Source organism: Neolamprologus multifasciatus, chromosome 1 (genome assembly GCF_963576455.1).
Source record: "Neolamprologus multifasciatus chromosome 1, fNeoMul1.2, whole genome shotgun sequence".
In the NCBI taxonomy this organism is placed as follows: Eukaryota; Metazoa; Chordata; class Actinopteri; order Cichliformes; family Cichlidae; genus Neolamprologus; species Neolamprologus multifasciatus.
This window is the reverse complement of record NC_140439.1, coordinates 2051592-2074363: the sequence shown is the minus strand read 5'-3', so window position 1 is coordinate 2074363 and position 22772 is coordinate 2051592. Positions and strand designations below refer to the sequence as shown.

Genomic DNA, 22772 nt, shown 5'->3' with positions numbered 1-22772 from the left:
ACATTTGCTCAAGTATTTTTAAAAATAAGAATCCACAGTTTTATTTCTAAAGTAATAACGTGGGGAAAAACCTGTCTGTCTAGATAGATAAATAGACAGATGCAAGAAGCATGCAGTTTATTTAGTAAAATATGGTCTTTATTACCGCCAAAGAGGAAGATAAACATTGTTATAACGATGAGTTTGATGGGTTCCTCGGCATCACGGTGGGATCCGCATGCAGCACAGAATTATCACCTTCTGTGTCCTTTTATCAAAACTGAAAAAGATCATGTATTTTAGTTCAAAGGTGGCAGACTTTTTAACATGGGCTTCAGCTTCCTTAAGCACTTTTCAAACTGTTTCTTTGGATATAGGCGGCTCACTGGAACCATGGCTGTCAGGAAGCAATCTGAAGGAAGTGAAGTGGCAAGAAAAGAGTGAGTTATGCCACATTATGTAAGAACTGGACTGGAAATCGTTGGCAGTAGGTTTTGTGGAGTGAGGAATCCAACTTTTAATTTAAATCATTACATTGTTCAGAGGAGGTCAGGAGAGAGGTATGACAGTCTCCACCTTTTATAAAACATGATGGAGACTGTGTCATTTCAGCCAGTGGTGTTGGGGATGTTGTCATAATTGATGGGATTATAAATGATATTGATCTACCATTCAATACCATCTGGAAGGCAACAGCTTCATTCTTCAGCATGAACCCAAACACGCCCATGCAGTAAAAGCATACTTGGGTAGAAAAACACTCCGGTGATGGAGTCGCCTCCTCAGAGCCCGTCCTTCAACACCGTGGAAGCGGTGTGGGAGCTTTGAAGCCTTGAGCTATGGAATTTGGTTGTTTTGGGGGGGTTCCTGACAAGAGTCGACCAGCATCCAAATACGAATGCTTCAAATGTACATCAGAAAGACTGGAGAAATATTCCTGAAGACAACTAAAAGAAATGACTGGAGAGGTTTCAGGTTCAGACTGTGGCGAAGCCTCAAAGTGGACACACCAATTATTAATGTTCAAGTCTGTTAGAACAACACAAACTGTTTGTGCCTTATATAATGTATTTTCACAGACTATTTCCCTGTTTCAATTAATCAGTTATTTAACATTTTCATAGCAAAATGTAATTTAAAAAACTGAATAAATAAAATAAAATAAAATAAATAGGCTGCATAAGCTTCATTTGGGCCAAATGCAAAACAAAAACTTGCTCCACATAGAGATAAATGTTGCTGGAGCTTCATACTTAACATTTTTTGTACTGACTTTGAGCTCATTATTATTCAAAATCATTGTTTTAAAAACTTTTTATTATATCACCCACCATTATCATATGACCTTTTTACTTTAACTGATCCAATACAGTGATAGCAAACTGGATAGCCGTGTAGGCTAATGGTTCTGTTAAATGCTGGGTTTTTATTATATTTCACATATTGTATAATAAATATCGCCACCTGTGCTCCTACAGCTTTGAACGATGGAATTTGGTTGCATTTTTTTTCACCACATTTGGATGAGCGGGTTGAGTTGGGAGGTTATCAGACTAGCTAGCTAACTAACCTAACTAGCATTACTTACTGTCATATTAATGGAATGTTAATATTGACTAGAAGTAAATATAAAAATACAAAAGCTTAAAACTCAATCAATAAACTGTAACACTGATTCTTCACGGTGTCTTTTCAGCCTATTTGCATTCCCAGAGCATTATTCAGTAACGGCATGTCTTTGCCCTGACCCACAAGGTCATGACAAATTTGGCTGTTTCAATTTGACACTTTCAAAAGTGTTACTGTTGTATGACTATCACTAGAATCTGGTCTTCTCTTAAACTTAACTACTTACCTTTTAATGGCTAAGCCTAACAAAGCTCTTGCTAACAGATGAGCAAAGTTAAAGTAGTACCTCAAAAAGCAGATTCTGTTCATCTGGAGTGTTTTAAGTGGGAGAAATGTTTCGTCACTCATCTGTGTGACTACGTCAGTCTCATCTGACTGCAGGTTTCCCCAGCCGTAGCAAAGTAGTAAGTAAAAGTGAAAAAATAAAAGTGTGTCCCAATCAAATCTAAACCAAAGGCTTTTTATACCTGCAGCTTATTTCACTGCTTCACTTCTAAGGTCCAACCGTGGGCTCAGAAATGGAGAAGACTTCTCATGGCAGACAATAATGCTGCAGCAGTTGCATCAGGACAACAACACCAGAGGACACCTTGTGCATAACATGGCATTAAGGAGAACGTGTTGGTCTTTTAGTAGTCAGACAAAATACACCAACTTGTCAGAGCAGCCATGCCAAAGATTACAGTTGTAATATTCTTTAAAGAGGTGAGTTATCCTTAAATTGCCTGACACACAGTTGGCATTGATGAGGATATGAACTCTATAGACTGACACTGTTCTAGACTCTAAACATGTTTATTTCTGCTGTAAAGTTGGGCATTTTAACATTCATGTCTATGGGGATTGTCTATAGGTGGCCACTTGAGGAACTGCAATTTTAGTAATGGGGCGTCAAACATAAGGCCCAGGGGGCAGATTTGGGCCAGCAAAGACTCCAATCTGGCTCAATGGATGGCTTCGGAAAATGTGGACATGTTAGACTTTTAACTGTATTTTCACAAGTTTTAGAGCTTTTCCTACAGTTAAAGGCCTCCCTATGGCCAAAACAATTAAGTGATATATTTCTATATTTTACACATTTAGTTCTTCCAATTTAAGTCCAAAGAGTCATGTTGACTGATTGCGTTCATATACTACAGTAGTCTTTCTTTACCACATGGGAAAGTTGCACTTCTTTTTCTTATATACTGAGATAAAGGGAAGTTGCACTGGTCCACTTCACATAAGGCCAAAGTGGGCTGTATGTGTAAAACCATGTAAAATGAGTTTGACATAAAGTGCAGGGCAGATAGCTTTTAGACTTCCTGCTCAACATGTAATCTGTACTGGCTGTAGTATGGGCTGTAGATGAAATTACTTTCAGTAATAACCACACCAAGCTCTTTAATTTCAAACATTTCATTATTTTCTCCACATTAACTTTGAAACAACCTCATAAACCAAAGAGTAAGAAAGAGCATGCTCGGGCATGCAATGATGTCACAACATGATGATGCCACTGGGTGCGAAGTATAAAACATACAGTAGCAGAGAGTTTCTTTTATATCATTCATAAACTCGGGACATTTCAGTATCCACTGAGAGTTAAAAGCTAGCGTTTATTTTACACTGCTCTCCATGTCTCACGTAGCCTTGTGTTGCTGGATAAGAGAGACAAGAGGGAGAAATTCACAAACTGACACCAGATTGAGCAGGCTAAACAAACATGCTGGAAAGAAAAATCTCATCCGGTCTCAAAAAAAAAAAACAGTTTTCTGGAAATGACACCGTAGAAACCCCATTTTTCCCTTTTCGACTGGTCCAAAAGGGGCGACTGGGAGAGAGAGACAAAACAGTGCATGCCATTTCAGGGTGAAGAGGGAAGGGCTGATTGTGTGGAGGGCCGAAGGATGGGGATCGCCTTTTTTTTAATTTTCAAGGTTATTTGTCTCCTCTTAGCCTGCCCGTGTGGGGTGTTTGATCTAGGGTTGGCTTTTAAATCAATTTGAGAACCAAAATGAATAAATACGAGGCACTCAGCATTCTCTCTGTCTTGCAAACTGCAAAAAGTAACAAACTTGAAGAATAATGACACATACACTTATATATTAGAATTAGTGATTATAACATAACAGTCTCAAGGCTGTACAAAGGGGCAAGGCTGATACCTCCTCAGTATGTCAGCAGTTAAATGTGTTTTTTTTTTCTTTTGCTTTTTGTTCGGTTTATTATGCACGCAAACGTGTGTTTATGTGGTTCCACTTTACTTGTAATGAATTCAGAAAGTTCCTCTCGGATTAGACCAGGAGGGCTTGGCATGTGTTGGTCGCTGGCATTTGATTTCGCAAATCAAATATGATTTGGTCATACTCTGTGATTTTGGTTGAATGTGAAGTGTCTGACAATCGAGAGGTGACCATCAGGATGAAGTGCGCACAAATGAAGACAGAACAGTGATGTTAAAGGGATAGAAAAATGCACTTTTTAAAATCTCACACAGCCTCATGCAATGGTTGCGTGTTTATGTAGTGGGGGGGGGGAGAGAAAAGAATAATGACGGAGCCCTTTAAAATGGATCTACTCTTGCAGCATAGTTCTGTAGCGCATAGTGCGAATAGAGACTGATGGATTTGAAGGAAAGGAAAAGGGTTCAAAGGCAAAAGGGGGCTTAGGACTGAGTGTGTTTCTCACGATAACCAGGAAACATGGGTTGCTATATTCTTTTCTAGACTGATTTTAAAAATGGGCAACGCTGCCTGTGCCATCTCCAGTCCACTGATCTGTCAGCGACGGGCATCCGTGCACGTGAGTCCGAAACAACAGGCTCGTCTAAAGCTGCATTTTCTTTCTTTCTCGTGACTCTAATTCAACCGCCTTTTATCATGTGGACGTTCTATGGAAGTTATATCGAATGAAAGTTCAAAATAAGCATTTGAAAAGAAATGGTGTGTTTGTAGAAACTGAAATGGGCTTCAACAGAGGTGAAAAAGACAGTAGCAACAATAGAAAGGCTCTGCTGTGTCCTTCACTCGGGCTGCGGGCTCCAGTCGAATAGACAGAACGTCCATCTCATTAAGTAATCATATAATATACCGTAGTTATCAATAAGTCTTAGTAGATCATACCTGTATAAGCTTAAATAAAGAAGTGAATGAAAAGAATGGCTACTCCAATATTGAGTAAAATGACCATAACCACCAGAATAGAGCTGGAGCCCTAGGAGACAAGAGAAGAGAGAAAAAAGCAATTAGTCCAGTTACAGCACCAACGATCTCAGTGGAAACACAAACACAGACACTCAGATTTAACAATGGACATCTGAGTAACCCACCAGGCTATCAACAAACAGGTTAGAGGTTAGAGCTGGGCTGCACTTTCTGCTCAGGTGCCTTAAAGAGCACAATAACTGGGCAACATAACATAACAGATGTGAGTCTCGATTATATGTTCTGCGTCCGTGAGTCTGCTTGGGTCCAAGCGACATAAAGTGACAGCACGTTCTCACTCCCAAAGCGTAACATTTTACACTGGGTGACCAATCGTCAGTATATTATGCCTCGGGAGTGAAAATGAAGGTCCTTGTTGTTGCGAGCCCACAGAGGAGTCCGCAGTGACTTAACATTTTTTTTCCTACATACACTCAAAACACAAGGAGGTTTAGTTACTTATTCTTCAACTAGTTTATGTGTTTATGGTTTTCCTAACATCTGTTGAAAGCTAACATCCTAAACTATGTAAGCATGCACTCTGTAAGAGGAAGAAGAAAACTGAAATTTGAAGAATTACAAAAGTAATACCCTAATACCAAAGTGTTTTTGTGAAACTCAAAAAGAATACTTGGTAACTTGATGTTATGCTGATTATTTTAAGGCTTGTTAACAAAGTTAACTATGTACTGATCACCAGACAACTTTGGTCCATCACAGGACACGCTTAGACCTCACTGGTGCAAACTACATGTAAAATTCATGATTTTTGTAAACACAACTTCCTCATGATAATGCCCACCCCACACGTGTCCACGTCTACCTATGGAATAAGAAGGCAATAACAACGAGTGTGTCTTCTAGTGGACACATTACAGACTCTGGCTCCTTGGTGTCGTTCTTACAATCATCCACCATGACGGATGCAGGAAAGTCTTGTACTGAAGACACTGTGTAAAGAATGCATTTATATGGGAACAGAAATGAGGAAATGCTTCTAAAACCAGAGCACTTCTGGATTTCGGTTCCATTTTAGACCCTTTGTGGTGATGGACTTTTGAATTGTGTAGTGGGAAAATTTTAGGCTAAACCCAGGAGTTTCTTAGCTAATCTCACAGCTACACACCTGAGTCAGCTGAAGGTGGTTTTGAGAGTATTCATATTTTGCCTTCAAGAATCTTTCTAGTTGTTTTCAGACATTTTTCAGTCTTGAGATCCTTTTGAGTTATTTTTTTTCCATTATTTTCCATTTTTGTAGTGTTTGCTCTCCTTTTGTTGTTTTGTGAATCTGCAAGCATTCAGTTTCACTTTGTGTTCGTTTTGAGTCTTTCCGTAATTGTTTTAGGAATCTTTTGGTTAGTTTATACCTTTTTGTTGAGATGCTGTTTTTTCGATTGTTGTATTTTTGAATCTCTGCATGCAGTAACACCACATGTTAGCAGTTTTAGGGAAGCTCTTGGATCAGTAATCTGTCCATTGAAAGTTCCTTTGTTCAGTGTAAAAATTGAAAATGTAACATTGTGGAGTTAATTGTGATAGTTTCGTACCTTTGATTCTTATCACAGTGATAGATATTTTCCAACACAGGTGTCTGTAAGAGCCAATTAAAGGTTAATTTTATTGGTACTGGTAAAATGATTAAAGGAGAAATATACATGTTTGATGTTAAGAATATAATTTCTAGTTAATTTCAAAATACTGTTTTGTTAAAGGTTTAGAATATAGAAGTGCGACATTCTAATGCGCTTTTTAGTATTTTGGGCTTCCGGCACACTGTAATTACGTAGTTGGGGAGTCGGATAAGCTGAAAGCAACACAGTTTTTTGACCGAGTCTTGCCATGTAAATTAAAAGTTTCAATAAACATCTTTTTGCAAGAAAAGTACCTGGACTTGCTCGCGTTTCAAATGCATGTTGCCGGACTGACTCCTAAAGGTGGTACAGAAGAGTGAAATAGAGACGGAGTGCCGCCACTACAGCATCTGTGCAGGTTCTCGGTCACCCCGAGTCTTAAGAGCTTGAAAAGCTAGAAAGGAAGTGAAACATCTCCAAAAAACTTCGTTTTCTTTTTATGCTCTTAATAATTTCAAGACAGACGTTTATCTGCTGTGCTGATGATTCAGCAGTGACTTTCATATCTCACTGTCGTCTAACACTGAGAAAAATTATTTTTCTTGAGTTGTTTTCAAATTTCCTGTCTAATACACCTTGGCATTTTGTGAGCTAAAAGTCTTTTAATCTGAAAAATCATTTGATTTTTATCATTGAGGACTTTACACAGGCACTGTGACTAAAACGTGAAGTTTTGGTAAACACATAGCTCTTCCTTTAAATATTAACTCTACACTAGTTTTGTTGCCTTTTACATGAAATATGTAGGTCTTATCACACAGCTCTTTTTCTTTTTGTATCAGTGTGTTGTGGTAACAGCAAACATTATGTTATTATGTGTTAAAAAATGAACTGTTAGCCTGACAGAGCACTGCAGACTCACTGAGTTTGATTTGAGAGTGAATTGCTCTCCTTCCTGCTCCAGAGTGATGGGCTGAGACTTTAGAGGTGGGGAGAGGGTGAGGTCCCTGTGCAGTGGCCACTCCTCCAGCTCTGCCCCCACATTCAGGTTGTCCAGCATCTGTACAGAGTCCATGGATCCTTCTCTGACCGGTCGAAGGCTTCTGGATCGCAGCCTGTTGTTCTTGGGGGCCGGGGACTCTTGTCCCAGCCCCCGAGAAGTCTGCGAGTCCGGACAGTGCAGCCTCATGTCGACTGTATAGTCATTCATCTTCTCCTCGTCCTGCTCTGTGAGGCGCGAGTGGGCGGGGCTCCACCTAAGGGTGCTTTCAGCAGTCCAGCCCCCGGGGTGGCCGTCTAGCCTTTGGTCGATTACAGCGTGCTCGTTAAGCTTGTGGTTGGAGTGGTTGTGCTGCTTTGGATGGTGGTTGGAGTAGACATGCTCTCGAGGATTGTAACAAGAAGAAGAGATGTGGTCCTTGGCATTGTGATTGGACAAGATATATTCTTGGGGCTTGTGATTGGAAGAAGCATGCTCAGAAGTCTTGTGATTGGACATGTTGTGATCCAAGGCCTTGTGATTGGATAAAATGTGCACCTGTGGCTTGTAGTTGGAAGAGGCATGCTCGCAGGTTTTGTGATTGGTGGACGAATGATCCCATGTTTTGTGATTGGACGATGAGTAGTCTCTTGACTTGTGATTGGAAGAGGCGTGCTTGGAGAGCTTTTGGTTGGACAAGGAATGCTCCCAGGCTCTGTAGGAGGAAGCGTGGTCCCGGGACTTGTGATTGGAAATGGATTTCTCCCGTGGCTTGTGGTTGGACAAAGGGGCTTGTTCGTGGCCATTTAGTTGTCCCTCCTGCTCTTCCAGAAGGGAGGGCGTAGTGGAGCGACTGCTACACGCTCGATCCGGATACATGTCGTCGCTCCAATTGTTAGCCCCGCCCCTCGGCAGATCCATCCCCCGCCCCTCTACCAGCACCTGGATCTCAGCCCCGCCCTGATCGTCCACGGCGCTCTGGCGCATGAAGCAAGCATTCCTGGGGCGATGGGTGTGTTTGAGTGGACTGTGGGGAGGTGAGGTGGGTACGCTCAGCACGGGGCTGAGATCAGGTGTTATCACAGGTGGCGTGGTGTCGGGAGTGCACAGCTCCGGACTGTCTGTTCCTGTGGAGATGACCTCATGGTCTTTGTCCTTGGCGCCCTGGTGTTTGGGCCGCTGACATTCGAGCCCTATGAAAACAGGAGAACAGCACCAGTGAGGTGATTTGGCACCCAGAGCAAAGCCTACAGCGCGAGTATGTTTGAGTGTCATCGGCACACAAAAGGAGGAGAAGAGCTGCAAACAAACGGAGCCTCGTGCTGCCAGCTTAGAGAGGATTATGAAAGTGAATATACTTGATTTCATTTGAATTCTTACAGGCTAATCCTTTGTAGTTTATTATGAGATTAAAATGTGTGTAACACTGGGCCTACGCTTAAAAGCAAATTCACACTTACTTTATTAATCTGTAAAGGTTCCAGTAGGCGTACTTTTGCATGTAGATTTTAAGAAAATTAGTGCATTTGAATCCTTTAGCTATGACTCATAATTATCTCAAACAAATTTCTGTGGAAAATCTAAAAAATACAGAGTACTATAGAATCAGTGAAGCTAAGAGAAAAGCCTGATGGCAAAAAACAAATAGAAAGGTTGTTATACCTTTGTTTTATCTTTATAGGTGAATTATTTTGCCTCCATAAACAAATAGTTTGTTTATGGCTTTAAAATTGAGATAAAATATACCATATACACAAATATCTAAGCTGTCAATTTCTACCATTAATTGACTGCATAATTTGCCAAATAACAAATTCATTTACAGCATTTACTACAAAAAAACTGTTTTTTTTCTTCTTTCCTTTTGCAATGCTATAATTGCGTTTTTATGGTTTCCAGTTCTATAGAGGTCTGTGGAAAAATGTCTTTCTGTCTTGACCTCCGTGAGCACAGGCACACATCTGAGGTCATACCGATCATATTGAGAAACACTCATTTAGCAGCTTCACAACAGGGCCTCAGAAACCAGTCGTCCATCAGATGGGGGAGGCCACTCATCTAAGCTAAGCTAGTTAGCATTTAGCTCTTATTTATGCATGCTACATATCATATGACTCATTTGTGAAAGCAGGATCATAACAAGAACATGTAAAGTGTGAAATTAGCTTAAGCTAACACATTTAGCTACCTGTTACTTGCTACAGACCCTGTTGGTTAGTTTTGGTAAATGGTAAACAGACTGATTCGCACATAGTGCTTTGCTACATTTGTTACATTTAATGTACTGACACTTGTGCACCTACTAACCATTGCCATAGATGTGAAAGGAGGGTGAAAGCTCTTTGGCAGCTATCCGAGCCAGTCGACACTCCTCCGTGGCTTTCTGCGCCACACCTTCTGCGGCCTCTGCCTTCCCACGAGCGTGGCTCATCCTGAACAGAACAGGCAGAAACAGCAAAGTCAAAACGTGTGTGTATTTTAAGATAAATTACTTTTTATCTATGAAGTACTAAAAATGTTCTCCTAAACAATATACAGGTATTCGTAATATCTAAGTGAAACTTTCATACGAGACTGCAAAAAATATGTTTTATCGAAAAGGAAGCATGACTGTCTCTCAAAAAGTTTGCAGTTAAAAAAACATAGCTTGATTAGCCTTTGAAGGGCTAAATATGTGCTGTGGCTCCCTATGAAACAATATAGACAATATAAAGCACTACCCCACCACACAGGAACAGATAATTGGTTAGTAATGCAAAGCACACCATAGTTTGTAATATACCACTTGTTCTTTTATTCACGTCTCTGGGGAAGGTATTTGACCAGATTTGAATCCCAACTTTGTGAGGTCTAACGCTATCTCATTTAAAAGCAAATCATCCCCCGGTAATCAGGGGACAAAGACAGTGATTACTGTACAACACACTGACACTCATCAAAAATGATTTCTCCAAAAAAGCTAGTTTTGTCAAACAAAGGGCGACGATTAGGCTTTGGACCGAGGGTCATCACCAGTGATGTCTTAGACTTCAGAGGATTTAATGTTGCTTAATCTTGCTGGGTGCGCAGAGGTGTGTCACCAGCTCTATCTAACGAGATACGTTCAAATTATTCCTACGAAGCGGTGACCAGAATACTGGAAGATCTAACCTCGACACAGCAATCTCTGCTTTCTGCTTGGCGATGTCCGCGGCCTTCTCCGCAGCTTCCACAGCTCGGTCCACCTTCTCTCGGATTTTACTGGCCCTCAGGGGGATCAGGTTCTTGCGTTTTCCGCTCACCAGCACATTCTGCTTGTATTTTCCCTCCTCCTTGGTGCCATCGGGGAAGGTGGTGCAGCCATATCCGTGCCTCTTGTTGCCCGCCCATTCGCCTGCATAATGCAGGCCATCTGAGCGCCTGCTCACGCCCCAGCCAGCTCTCTGGTCACTCCTCCACTCTCCAGCATACATCTCAGTGACAGTGGCATCCACAGGAGCGCCCTGTTCACTCTCACTGGTGTTGGAGTGGATGTCAGATGCAGCAGAGCTGACGGTGCTCATGCCGGCCTCGCTGCAGAAGGAGCTCTGCTTGCTGAGCTGACTGGCTAGAGAACTTTTGGACTCAGAGCGCCGAAGCTTCAGGCCACTTAGGATAGACTGTCGAAAGCGGCCTTTTCTCTTCCTCTGCCGTTCGGCCTCACTCGGTGCCACAAGAGCAAACCCACCCCGGCCCACTGGGCTCCCAGCCAGTCCGGCCACCACCCCATCTGTAGGCGTGGTGGCAGTGCCGTCCTCCAGCACAGCAGGAGGGCCATGGCTGTGCTCAGAGCGGAGAGAGTTTATAGATGTTCGCAGAGGGAAGAGGATGACAGCTGCCATGCCGTACGGCACACTCTGTCGCACACCATAGCCGTGGCGCATCCCTCCCAGCCACTGGCCTTGGTAGGTTCCTGAAAGTCAGACAGACACAGCACGAGTCAGACATAAGAACTGCATTTTATATGAGTGTCCAAATATCTATATGTAAATTCATTCATTAGTTAGATCATTAATTGAATTCTCAATGGACCAAACAGGAGAGTAGTATGCATGAGGAATACACCAATGTATGCTAACTGTTGTACAGTAATTGCCAAAATGATCTTTGCATTACTCAGTGGAAGGTCTTTGCAATCTGAAAGTGCTCACTGAGTAGCAAAGTTGGTGTGCAGGGCTAATTTCAGGCAGGATGGATTACTGAGAACTGGTCAGAGGGCTCCCGTCCACTTCTAAATTGTCAAACTGCCAAGTTTTCAAAAGATGTCAAACCCCAAACTTTACATACTCACATAGCACAGGGTTAGGAGTTAAGTTAATTTAAGCAAATTCCCTTCAAATGTAATCAGCCAGTCGCCTCGTGCATCAGCTTCATAGGTAACGTTGTTCTGTGTTTAAGGCCGATTCACGTGTTAGCATGCTAACACATGAGGCTAAAAGTGAGGACATGGTATAACACCCAGCTCTGTCTCACAGCTCAGTGTTTAGCATGACCTGAAACCAGTGGATGAAACCATAAAGTCATGTTAAAGGTCAAAGGGAAAGGTAGTTTCCCTCCACTGGGTATTAGAAAGAATGCAGTTGCAGTTTAATTGATTGGGGTTTTTACCCAAGCATTATGCTAATTTTTCATTAGTTTTTCATCAATTTTTAATTCTGAAACAGGAAAAGTCCTGGTGACGTGTATGACAACACTGACACTTCTGAGAAAAGCTTGACAAAGATGTGTCTGGACTCACTGTGAGCACACCAGAGCTTTGCATACTAATTTGCATCTGTATGTCAGTCTAAAAATGCCATCCCTGCCTTATGTGGATGGAAATGTAAAAAATATTCCATAATGTGAGGAGGCTGCTCAGCATCCGATCTAATATGTGATGTGTTTGTGCATCTTTGAGTGAAAACTACACGCTGCCAAGAATAAAATCTTTAAAACACAGCAGTGCTAACTTGAAGCAAAGTAGAATGGCATTAAAATAATAGAAACACTTGAAATAAACCATAAATAACACTTGTTTTTTGGCTTCTCCCAGTCTGCAGAAAATACACATATGTACTCTGTAAAAACAGAAAAAGCTGTAGTGGAGGAATCTTTATGCCTGAGCTGTTGAGAATTTGGCAATTTAGGTGGAGGAGGTGAGCAGAAGACAAGCCAGCATATTATGATACAACGAGGGGGTTGCTGTTGCTCTTAAATCAGCCATAAAGGTTTATATATGCCAAGCCTCCTCTCTCACTATGCTCCTCTCTGTCTACACCAAGAACAAAAAATCAGCTCCAGTTGATGTCCAGACCTCCTGGAAGAGGGCAAACCCCTGAGAGCAGCCTCCAACCAAAGCAGGTCTGCTCTAAGGAGAGGTCAGCATCCTCTCCTCAAATCCCTGAGGTGATCAGAGCAAAGGGTGAAGTAAATCTAAAGTTTCATGTTTCTGGGAAGGAAACTTACCAGCGTGTTAGTTTCACTTACAGTAGGACTCATTCCTGATTATAAAGCTGGAGAGGTTTATGTTGCAGTCAGCCTTTTAATAGCTGTCTGTTCTTCTCTGTAGCAGGTTGAGTTTAGTAGGTACTGCTCCAGCTGCTTCTGATCACAGCTAAAGTCATCAACCTAGCAAGCCAGCCACAACCAAGACTGCAAGTAGTGAATTTTAAGGATTGATAATTCTGTGTGTGAAAGAAAAATTAAAGCTGTATCTTCAGGTCACCCGTTTTCTACACACAGTAGTCCAAAACTGAAAAAAGAGTCGAGATTCAGTTTTTAGAGTGGCTGATTAATTCAGCCTGACCGATCCTTGAGTGCTTGTCAGTGTCAGTGTGTTTCCTGTCTTATTTTGATAGTCCTTGTGTCATGTGCTTGTGTTTAGTTTTGCTTCCCTTGTCTCTGTGTTTAATTTGTTCCAGTTGAGTTTCCCGGCTCTCCCCACTTTCATAATCAGCGGTCTGTGTATTTATTGCATCACTTCCCCTTTGTCCTTTTCTGGAACTTCAGTTCACCTTCCTCCACGTGTCTTGTCCTTAGTAGGTTTTCCCAGTCTAGCATGCGCCTTCATTGCCTTTTGTCTTTTATTTTCTATCCTTGTCTGATCTATCTTTAATAAACAGCCTGCCTTTTGTTAAGATCAAGTTCTGTCTTCAAGTGTCTGCTTTTGGGTCCTCTCTTCAAAAACACTATCTGCACCAACGGCTCATTAACTCTTGGTTTAGAAACTCTATTTAATGTCTGACGTAAACATGCCACGTGGCACACATGAAGTTCATTTCATAAATTCTGGTCATTATTAGAGTTAGAGAGGAGGGTAGGTATCCAGAGTATGCTCATTAGCTGCTGAGCTGCCAATCACAAGTTGCTTCGCAGTCACATCTACTCCTTACTCATCACATCTGGCTTCACAACACCAAGACAGCAGTGGTGAAAATGGTCAGCTCTGGGCTTCATAATGAGACGTCGCTAATCAGTCTGTGATGTCTGGTCACATGACTTTGTCCATTTCATTTCTATACGGCCAATCTTGAGTCGATCGTGGCTCAAGAGTTGTAATCGGAAGGTTGCTGGTTCGAGCCCCGGCTTGGACAGTCTCGGTCGTTGTGTCCTTGGGCAAGACACTTCACCCGTTGCCTACTGGTGGTGGTCAGAGGGCCCGGTGGCGCCAGTGTCCGGCAGCCTCGCCTCTGTCAGTGCGCCCCAGGGTGGCTGTGGCTACAATGTAGCTTGCCATCACCAGTGTGTGAATGTGTGTGTGAATGGGTGGATGACTGGTTGTGTAAAGTGCTTTGGGGTCCTTAGGGACTAGAAAAGCGCTATACAAATACAGGCCATTTACAGGCCATTTACCAATAGTCTCTGGGTCTTTCTATCTGTGCTTTTAGGCTGTTTCCATGTCTAGAAAGCTGTTGCTCATTTCCAGAATAGGCCTGTGTCAGTGCCATAGATGTCCCAGTGACAATGAGTGAGTTAGCACCCAATATGGGTACTAACGTGCACTTAGAAGCTGCTCTTAGAATAATATCAACCCCCCAATATTGGGTTTGTTCATTCAAACTAGGTGAAACAAAAATCAATACATAAACAAAACATTGATTTCCACTATTGGTAAAGACAAGGGAGGACCATTAATTTTCCTAAGGGACCACATAAGAAACTGGGACTGCTGAGGAGAGCTCCACCAATAGGCTGAACTCAGTTCTGCTCAATAGATTAGCATTTTTTAACGTATTTGCTTTTAAAATACAAAAAGTGCTGCTTGCCAGGCAACCATAAATAAGGCAAAGCAAACAACTGCTTTGGGCTCCAGATCAGTGGGGACGCTGAGGGATAACAAACTTTAAATCACAGAAGTGGTATTATGAGTATAAAAATGGAGGAATAATGATTAAATACAACACTAAGTTACCACACGCTGTGAATCTAGCCTTAAATGTGTGGAGAGACACATGAGTAACCCAACTACCATGAGCATCACATCATTTCTTTTACTTTGATGTTAGCAGAGCAGCCCAGTGTCCAGTGTGATAGACTTGCTATGGATAGATATATAGATGAAAAAAGCTAGTAGTTAAAGTATTAATGCTTCATAATCAGTTAAGTTGCTGTGCATTGTTACTGAAAAAAATAAACCCAATATGTCTATGTTATTGAATATTTTATAGTACGATTGTTGTGCTTGTTGGTGTCAGATTATTTACATGTGTTAGTGTGACAAATGTTGAAAAAATTAATTAATTAAAAACCATTTTCTTTAATTATGAAGCGAGCAAAACGCTGAGCATACACAACAAGTTTACTCAAGTAAACACACCCAGAGAGGAGTTCGGTTATGACCACGACAATTCTCATGTCTTCAAACACCCAAATGCCACACGCAGTCTTAAATCTTTGTTTTGTTCCAGAGTACATGTGTCCCGCTGCTCTGACGATGTTTCCGCTCAGCTCTGAGCTCTTCCTGAGGCTTTTAAGGATTTCAGTATCGGAGCTGTCCGCGGTGCTGAAACAGGACAGGGACGGCTTTTGCACGAGGCTGCTCGTGGCCTGCTATGGTCGCCAAATGCGGCTGTTATGGTTTTTAATGAGCACTTGCTCTGTTGGCAGCCCTGTCAGTAAACCTCTCTCGTGTGTGTGTCTGATTTGGGGGGCGGGGGTCTTTGATGGAGAAAACCTGCACATTTATTGGGTTGTGGAAAATGTGTCAGCTCGCGCGTGCTATATTCATCTGTCGGTGGTCTCCCACGTGAGCGGAAGAGAGGAGCAGAGCTGTCGCGTGACGCAGTCTTTTTCAGTTAAAATAGGGCGTATAAACCCGTGCAGCCTTCACACTCGCGCAGGGAGTCGGTAAAAAAAAAACAACGATCCACCGCCTCCCGGTAAACAATCTCCACCTTCAGCCCGCACGCGCACACGCAGTGCTTTTATTCCACCTGCATCGCTCACTGACCTCTCGCTCCATCATCTGGGTGCTCGGAGGCGGGCTACCATCGGTGATCAAACGGCCTACATTACAACCCCCCAAAGTCAGAAATAAAGGGAAATGACAGCGGCAGCGAGCCAATCAGAGCAGGAGAGCCGTGCGAGCTGGTCTCTTGTGACACGGTGACCTGCTGTATCAATGTTTCCATGGAGACTTTCATGGCACTGGGGAGAGGGGTGAAGGTGTGTTTTGATAAGTCTGTGTGTCTAAACAGGAGTCACGACTCAAAATGGCTTAATTTCTAATATTAGAGGTGTCCTGTTTTTAAAGCCTGTTTGTGTTCTCTTAAAATCTCACGAGAAAGGCTGCTCAGGAGAGCCTCCACAGCGCGAGCCCGGACAGACAGTCAGCACAATATCTTCTGGTGTCCTCTGTCCTCTTTAGTCGTTTTGCACATTTTTGTACATTATTTTGACATTTCTGGTCTTTCACAGTATTTTTTTTAAAATCTCTTGATGAAACATTTTTAAAAGTGCTCACTTTATGGCTCTTGGTTGTCTCTTCATATTCTCTGTGTTTGTGTGGGGTTTTTGTAGTCAGCTTGTTTCTCCTTATACTGATTAAATTTTTCTTTGAGGTCAATTTTCACCATGTAGTCAATTTATATCTTTTTGTAGCTGCCTTGTATCATTTTGAAGTCAATTTGTGTCTCCTTGTTTTCAAGTTGTGTCTCTGTGGATTTTGGGGGTTTCGTGTATCTTTGTAGGTAGGAGTCACTGTTTTACCGATTTTCATTTCCCAGTGGATTTTTTGTTTTGTTTTGATCATTTAGTGTCTCGCTGTGGTCAATTTACTTTGTATATTTCTTTTTGCAGCTCTTTAGCGTCTCTTTGTAATTGTTTCATTTCCCTCTGTAGTGATTTCTCTGTGTCATACAGTTGTGGTCAGAACTTTGTGTCATCATGGGCGTAAATGTCATGGTAACTTTTTCAGTGATTTGTTTGAACCGTGCTTTCCCCGCGTGCACGTCTTTAATGATCAAAAAATTTAAAAAAAAATGGGTGCACAACTTTGAATTTCTTTTGGGTTTGCTCTAAATACATAGGTTCAAATAAATACATATACCCCCACTAATAATTGTTTGAATGTCCCTCAGCAAGTTGCACCTCAGTCAGATGCTTTTGATAACCATCAACAAGCTCCTGGTGCAATTCTTCTGTTTATTTGACTGCTCTTCTTGGCCGAATTAATAGGGTTCGTTTCAAGTGGTTGGTTTCCTGGCAAGGACCTAGTTTTCAAACATAGTCTGAAAATTTTCAATAGAGTTCAGGTTGGGGCTTTGGGATTCTGAAAGGCTAACCCAGGAACCACCAAGGCTCAAGCCCACCATGAACTGGAAGCTGCTGAAACACTGAGTTCCTGTTCACACTGAAGCCACTTTCATTTGGTCACATTGACAGGAGCCATGTTTGGAGGAGTAAAGGTGAGGCTTTCAAACCTGAGAAAATTGTACCAACTGTCAAGCATGGTGGTGGTAACATCATGCTCCGGGGCAGATAGAACAATAACAGAAAAGGAGAATTACCAAACAACTTAATCTCAAATCAGCAACTTGGCAGTCAAAACAATTGGAAGTTCTAGCAAGACAATGATCACAAACAAACATGAAAACTGGTTTTGGAAGCTTCAGGAATGGCCTTCCTACAGGATCAATCTCAGCGAGGACAATGTTTGAAAGCCAGGTCTGTGCCAGAAAAACAACTAATTTAAATGAATGCTACCAATTTTGCAAAATACAATTTGCTAAGGGACGTTAAACTAAATATTAGTGGAAGTGTATTTGTAACTTTGTGTGGATTGGAGAAATTGCAAAATAACTAAACTTGTGAACCCTAATCTTGTTTTTTTAAGTCATTAAAAATGTATTTAATCGAGGAAAAAGGAGAGTTTGAAGAAATCATTAAAAGCCACAACTTACCATGAAATTTGAGCCCATGATGAGTGGAAGTAAACTTGTGAGTACAGCTGTACCGTTGCACTGCTTTGCACTCACACTGTACACTATCGATACTTTACAATTGCACATTACCCTAAATATGGCCTTTTAACACCGAGGCCTCTGCTGTGGTGCCCAGTAGGAGTCTTTAATAACCTGTCTGTGTTCATAGATGTGACCCACACGTTATTTATGTGACCTACATTGGAGATGTGATAAAGTGGAGCTAAGCAGATGAAAAACGTAAGCAAGCTGCTCCACTTGCAGCTTGAAAATTAGTTTGTGGAACAAGCTGGAATGTTTTATTCAGAGAAGCTAAAGTGGACCAAGCTGCTCTTTAACCTGGTCTGAAAATCTGTGTAGATATAAGCTGCTCTTAGCTTCCTTACCTCCGTCAGAATAGGTTTCAGTGCCATATCCATCCTGCAACCCATTGCTCCATGTCCCCTCGTACCGGGCCCCGCTGGCCGTGCTCTCCAGCTGCCCATATCGGCCTTTGAACCCCTGCGTCCACTCTCCTCTGTATTCCCAGCGACCCTTGGTCTCCACTCCGATGCCATGCCGCTTGCCCTGTGCCCAGGTGCCCTTATAGCTGTTCCCACTTGGCCACGTGTACACGCCCAGGACCTCGAAGCCGTGGCTCCAGGCCCCAGCGTACTCACCCTGACCCTGGGGTCCTGTGCAGACACCTCGGCCATGGGCCTTACCCTGCTCCCACCCCCCGCAGTACGACCCCCCGTCATCAAAGTCAAACCTGCCTCCAGTGGACATGCATGAAACAGGTTTAGGCAAATCCTTAGAACGTCAAGAAAAAGAAAAAAACAAGGGCCTGTTTCACTCAGAAGGAGCAAGGAGGGTGGAGGCCTCGTTTAAATCAGGTAGCATAGAGGTTCAGGGCCTCGAACTTCCTCTCTGCTTAGTTTAGTATGTGGAACGCTAGCTGGGTGTTTTAAAAACAGCAGGACAGGGCCCACGGAGCATTGCCTCATGACGGAGAAGCAATCCGAGCCTCAGCGATGGGTCTGGAGTGACGTACACAGCTGCCGTGCATGCTGCTTCCCATGGGCATGCGGGCTCAGAGTGCTTCTCATCCTCCTCCTCCACTTCCTCCTCCACCTTCCTGCTCACCACGCACCCTCACAGGCCCTTCGCCTCGGCCGTGCAGCAGGGCGCTCCAGACAAGCGAGGCCTAGGCTTTTCCAGCAGTCCTGCAGGCCCACAGAGTGGCGGCGGTGGCAGCAAGTGAGCGAGCTTGGCTCAATTACACATTAGAGCATCCTCACATCCCTGCATCACCAGCTCACAGGGATGGATACAGGACAGGGATACTGCTGCACTCATACGCCATGTTTAAAAAAAACTGGAGGAGTTGAAGATATTTTTCTATAGCATGGCCTGGATACAGGCAATCCAGGCTAACGCTCAGAGGCACACATCCATAGCAATCAAACGGACTCAGCCCTGCACACACGCCTTGGCGGACATAAAGCAGTGTGAATATCTCCCCGGCTCTTCTTCCCCCTTTTCCTCTTCTCTGCTCGGCCGGGATCCAGGCGACTCTCTCCAGTGAAGATGAGGGATGCAAAAATCAGAGGCGGATATTATTCCTGTCCTTTCCCCTTTGTCTTCTCCATGCCAGCGCTCACCTAAATCTGGATTGTTGTTGTAATATCCCGATTCCACCAAGTCATCTGTCCTCTCTTGTTTTTTGCTCTCTCTCTCTAAAATCTGCTCATTACAGGACTGTTCCACCCCAGCCAATACCCCTCCCCCACGCACACGCACACACAGCGAACACACACTCCTTCTCCGAGCTCTTAAAGAGATAGAGACAGAGGGATGGTGCGAATAACTGCATGTGCAGAGTTTGCTGCTCTTTCCCTGTGGGAATACCGCCTGCTTTTCCTAATTATCCAGCCTCATTTCTCTCTCGCTCTCTCCCTCTGACACTCATCCTCCTCCCAGACACCTGGTCAGTCAGCAGTCTGTTTTCCTCGAGGTTTGTGTGCTCCTTAATTGTTGTTGTTGTTTTTTTCATTTTCATCTCAAAAGCAAACCAGTGCAGCGTAGCTTTCACTCGAGTGAACACCACACAGACCCAGAGCGACCTCCTTAAATGCCAACAAGGCCTGAAAATAAGTGTCGCTGTGGTATGAACTGGAAAAGCAGACGTCTACATTTGTAGATTAGTTACCCAGTAAATGTATTCTTATTCACTGAATTGATGATATTAGAAAGTTTTGTGTCAGTTTGGGTGAGCAGGAAATGAAGGACTAAGAGATAATCCACAGGAAATAGATTATAAAGGTCTTATGAATTTTACATTTGCTGTATCTTTTATTCATATAAGTTTGGACCGTGACAACAGAACCTCATGTAATGCCAGGTGCGCACAGCCAGAACACATAAAGCTCTCTCCGAGACACAGAAGGAAAAGGTGTGGCACTTTGTGCTGACCCAGATAAATGAAAATATTTATAACTTTATAATAAAAAATGAGCAAAATTCTAAATTAAATAGATAAATATATTTTTTAACATCTTAAAAATAACAATAAAATATAAATTCATTAAGTAAATACACACCAAATATAATTCATTCATTTGTAATGTTCACTTATTCAATTTCTATTTTTTTCAAAATTTAAACATGGTTTTTAATGTATTATTTTTTCAAATTTTCTCTATTAATTCTGGGTTTGTTTGTTTTTTACATTTATTCCACATTCCTCAGTGTTAGCCACATATGGTCTTAACTGATCTTAATTGATCTTAAAAAACAACCGTAAACAGACGTCTTTTTAATGAAATGCAGGTTTTTGCACTGATTTTGTGCAAAAATCTGAGCTAGAATAGAAAAGAATCGCCCTTTATTGTCTTTGTACATGCATAATGAAATTATGACTAAACCTGTGTTTAATTAATGTAATTCCACAGCAGTTCTTGTTCATTCATTCCCTCATCTCTGCTCATCAGTCCAGAATTGAACATTTTCTATTTTCACGTCTTCTAAATGACGTCTAATTCCGGTAAAATTGCTCATTGAAGCATACTGATACATGCCAGACCTCCATGATGCTCTTTTCTGCCCGTTAACAAAGAGAATACACAACTTAACCCAACTTAAGGTCCAAATGACCTAAATGAGGCAGAAATATAGCTTGAAAGCATCGTGGTAGATGGTTTTCTGAAAGAAAAAAGAAAAGAGAGCAATACTAGATACAAGCAGATAGTCAGTGTTTCTTCAGTGTTTCAGTGATTCTGATGTGGTCTTATCTGTTTAGGGGTTTGTTTATTTCTTGCTTCTTATACAGTCTTAACCACAGATGCAGAAGAAATGGTTAGTGTCTGCAAATGTATAAGTTCCAAGGTACAAAGCATGTTAGTGGAGAGACTTTACGGACATGTAAGATAGTCAGTGTGCAGCTTGTATAACTGTATAACTAATTTGCTGTCACAGCCATTAATATCTAAACTACTGGCAACAAAAGTGAGTACAAATGTCCAAACTGTCTCCAAAGTGTCAATATTTTGTGTGGCAACCATTATTTTCCAACACTGCCTTAACTCTGTTGGCCATGGAGTTCACTGGAGCTTCACAGGGTGCCACTGGAGTCCTCTCCCACTCCTCCATGATGACATCGTGGAGCTGGTGGATGTTAGAGACCTCGCGCTCCTCTAGCTTCCATTTGAGGATACCCCGCAGACTGGGGTATCCTCAAATTTAAATCTGGAGAATTTAAACCCTAGTTGGCCAGTCACGTACCTTTACCCTCAGTTTATTTAAATGGTAAAATGGCCTGCATTTGTATAGCGCTTTTCTAGTCCTTAAGGACCCCAAAGCGCTTTACACTACATTCAGTCATCCACCCATTCACACTCACATTCACATTCACACACTGGCGATGGCAGCTACATTGTAGCCACAGCTGCCCTGGGGCGCACTGACAGAGGCGAGGCTGCCGGACACAGGCGCCACCGGGCCCTCTGACCACCACCAGTAGGTGGTGGTCAGGGGTTAGTATCTTGCCCAAGGATATTTGGCATGCAGCCAGGAGGCAGCCTGGGATCGAACCACCGACCTTCTGATTAGTGGCTGACCTGCTCTACCACCTGAGCTACCCCAGTGCCAGCAGCACTCATGCAGCCCCAAACAATGACATCACCCCACCATGCTTGACTGTAGGCAAGACATACTTGTGTTTGTACTCCTCACCTGGTTGCCACCACACGCCCCTGACACCATCTGAACCAGGTAGGTTTGTCTTGGTCTCACCAGAACACAGGTAGTCCATGTCCTTAGTCTGCTTGTCTTCAGCAAACTGTTTCTGGGCTTTCTTGTGGATTATCGTTAGAAGAGGCTTCCTGTGATGCAGTGTGTGGCGCATGGTCACTGACAGGCTGACCTCCACACCTCCAACCTCTGCAGCAATGCTGGCAGCACTCATGCATCTGTTTTCAAAAGACAACCTCTGGATATGACGCTGAACATGTGTACTCAACCTCTTTGGTCGACCATGGCGAGGTTTGTTCTGAGAGGAACTTGTCCTGTTAAACTGCTGTATGGGCTTGACCACCGTGCTGCTGCTCAGTTTCAGGGTGTTGGCATCATTCCTACAGGCTCGGCCATCTTTATGTAGAGTAACAGTCTGTTTTTCAGATCCTCAGAGAGTTCTTTGCCATAATGAGCCATGTTAGACTTCCACTGACCAGTATTCAATTCAATTCAATTCAATTCAATTCAATTCAATTCAATTCAATTCAATTCAATTTTATTTATATAGCGCCAAATCACAACAAAATTCGCCTCAAGGTGCTTCATAGATACAGAGAAAAACCCAACAATCATATGACCCCCTATGAGCAAGCACTTTGGCGACAGTGGGAAGGAAAAACTCCCTTTTAACAGGAAGAAACCTCCGGCAGAACCAGGCTCAGGGAGGGGCGGGGCCATCTGCTGTGATTGGTTGGGGTGAGAGAAGGAAGACAGGATAAAGACATGCTGTGGAGGAGAG

At 42.7% G+C, this 22772-nt stretch overlaps 1 protein-coding gene across 2 annotated transcripts; it reads right to left on the bottom strand.

Annotated features, from left to right (window-relative positions):
* Positions 1-2990: 2990 nt before the first annotated feature.
* On the bottom strand, positions 2991-19682 carry jph3a (junctophilin 3a). 2 transcript variants are annotated; one of them, XM_085161740.1, is made up of 5 exons: positions 18148-19679; positions 10494-11274; positions 9651-9775; positions 7287-8536; positions 2991-4803 (listed from the first exon to the last, which is right to left on the bottom strand). In XM_085161740.1, exons 1-5 carry the CDS (start codon positions 18527-18529, stop codon positions 4723-4725), a joined length of 2619 nt encoding a protein of 872 aa, XP_085017866.1. In that variant the 5' UTR covers positions 18530-19679; the 3' UTR covers positions 2991-4722. The 2 variants fall into 2 exon arrangements, with proteins under 2 accessions (XP_085017866.1, XP_085017856.1); XM_085161730.1 differs by having other exon boundaries at positions 2991-8536; positions 18148-19682.
* Positions 19683-22772: the final 3090 nt, after the last annotated feature.

Coding starts and splice junctions, on each gene's coding strand:
- jph3a (XM_085161730.1), bottom strand. CDS start 18,529: ATGTCCACTGGAGGCAGGTTTGACTTTGATGACGGGGGGTCGTACTGC. Junction 9,776..10,493: donor GCAGAGATTGCTGTGTCGAG/GTTAGATCTTCC, acceptor TGTTCTGTTCAG/GATGAGCCACGCTCGTGGGA. Junction 8,537..9,650: donor CTTTCACATCTATGGCAATG/GTTAGTAGGTGC, acceptor CTGTTTTCATAG/GGCTCGAATGTCAGCGGCCC.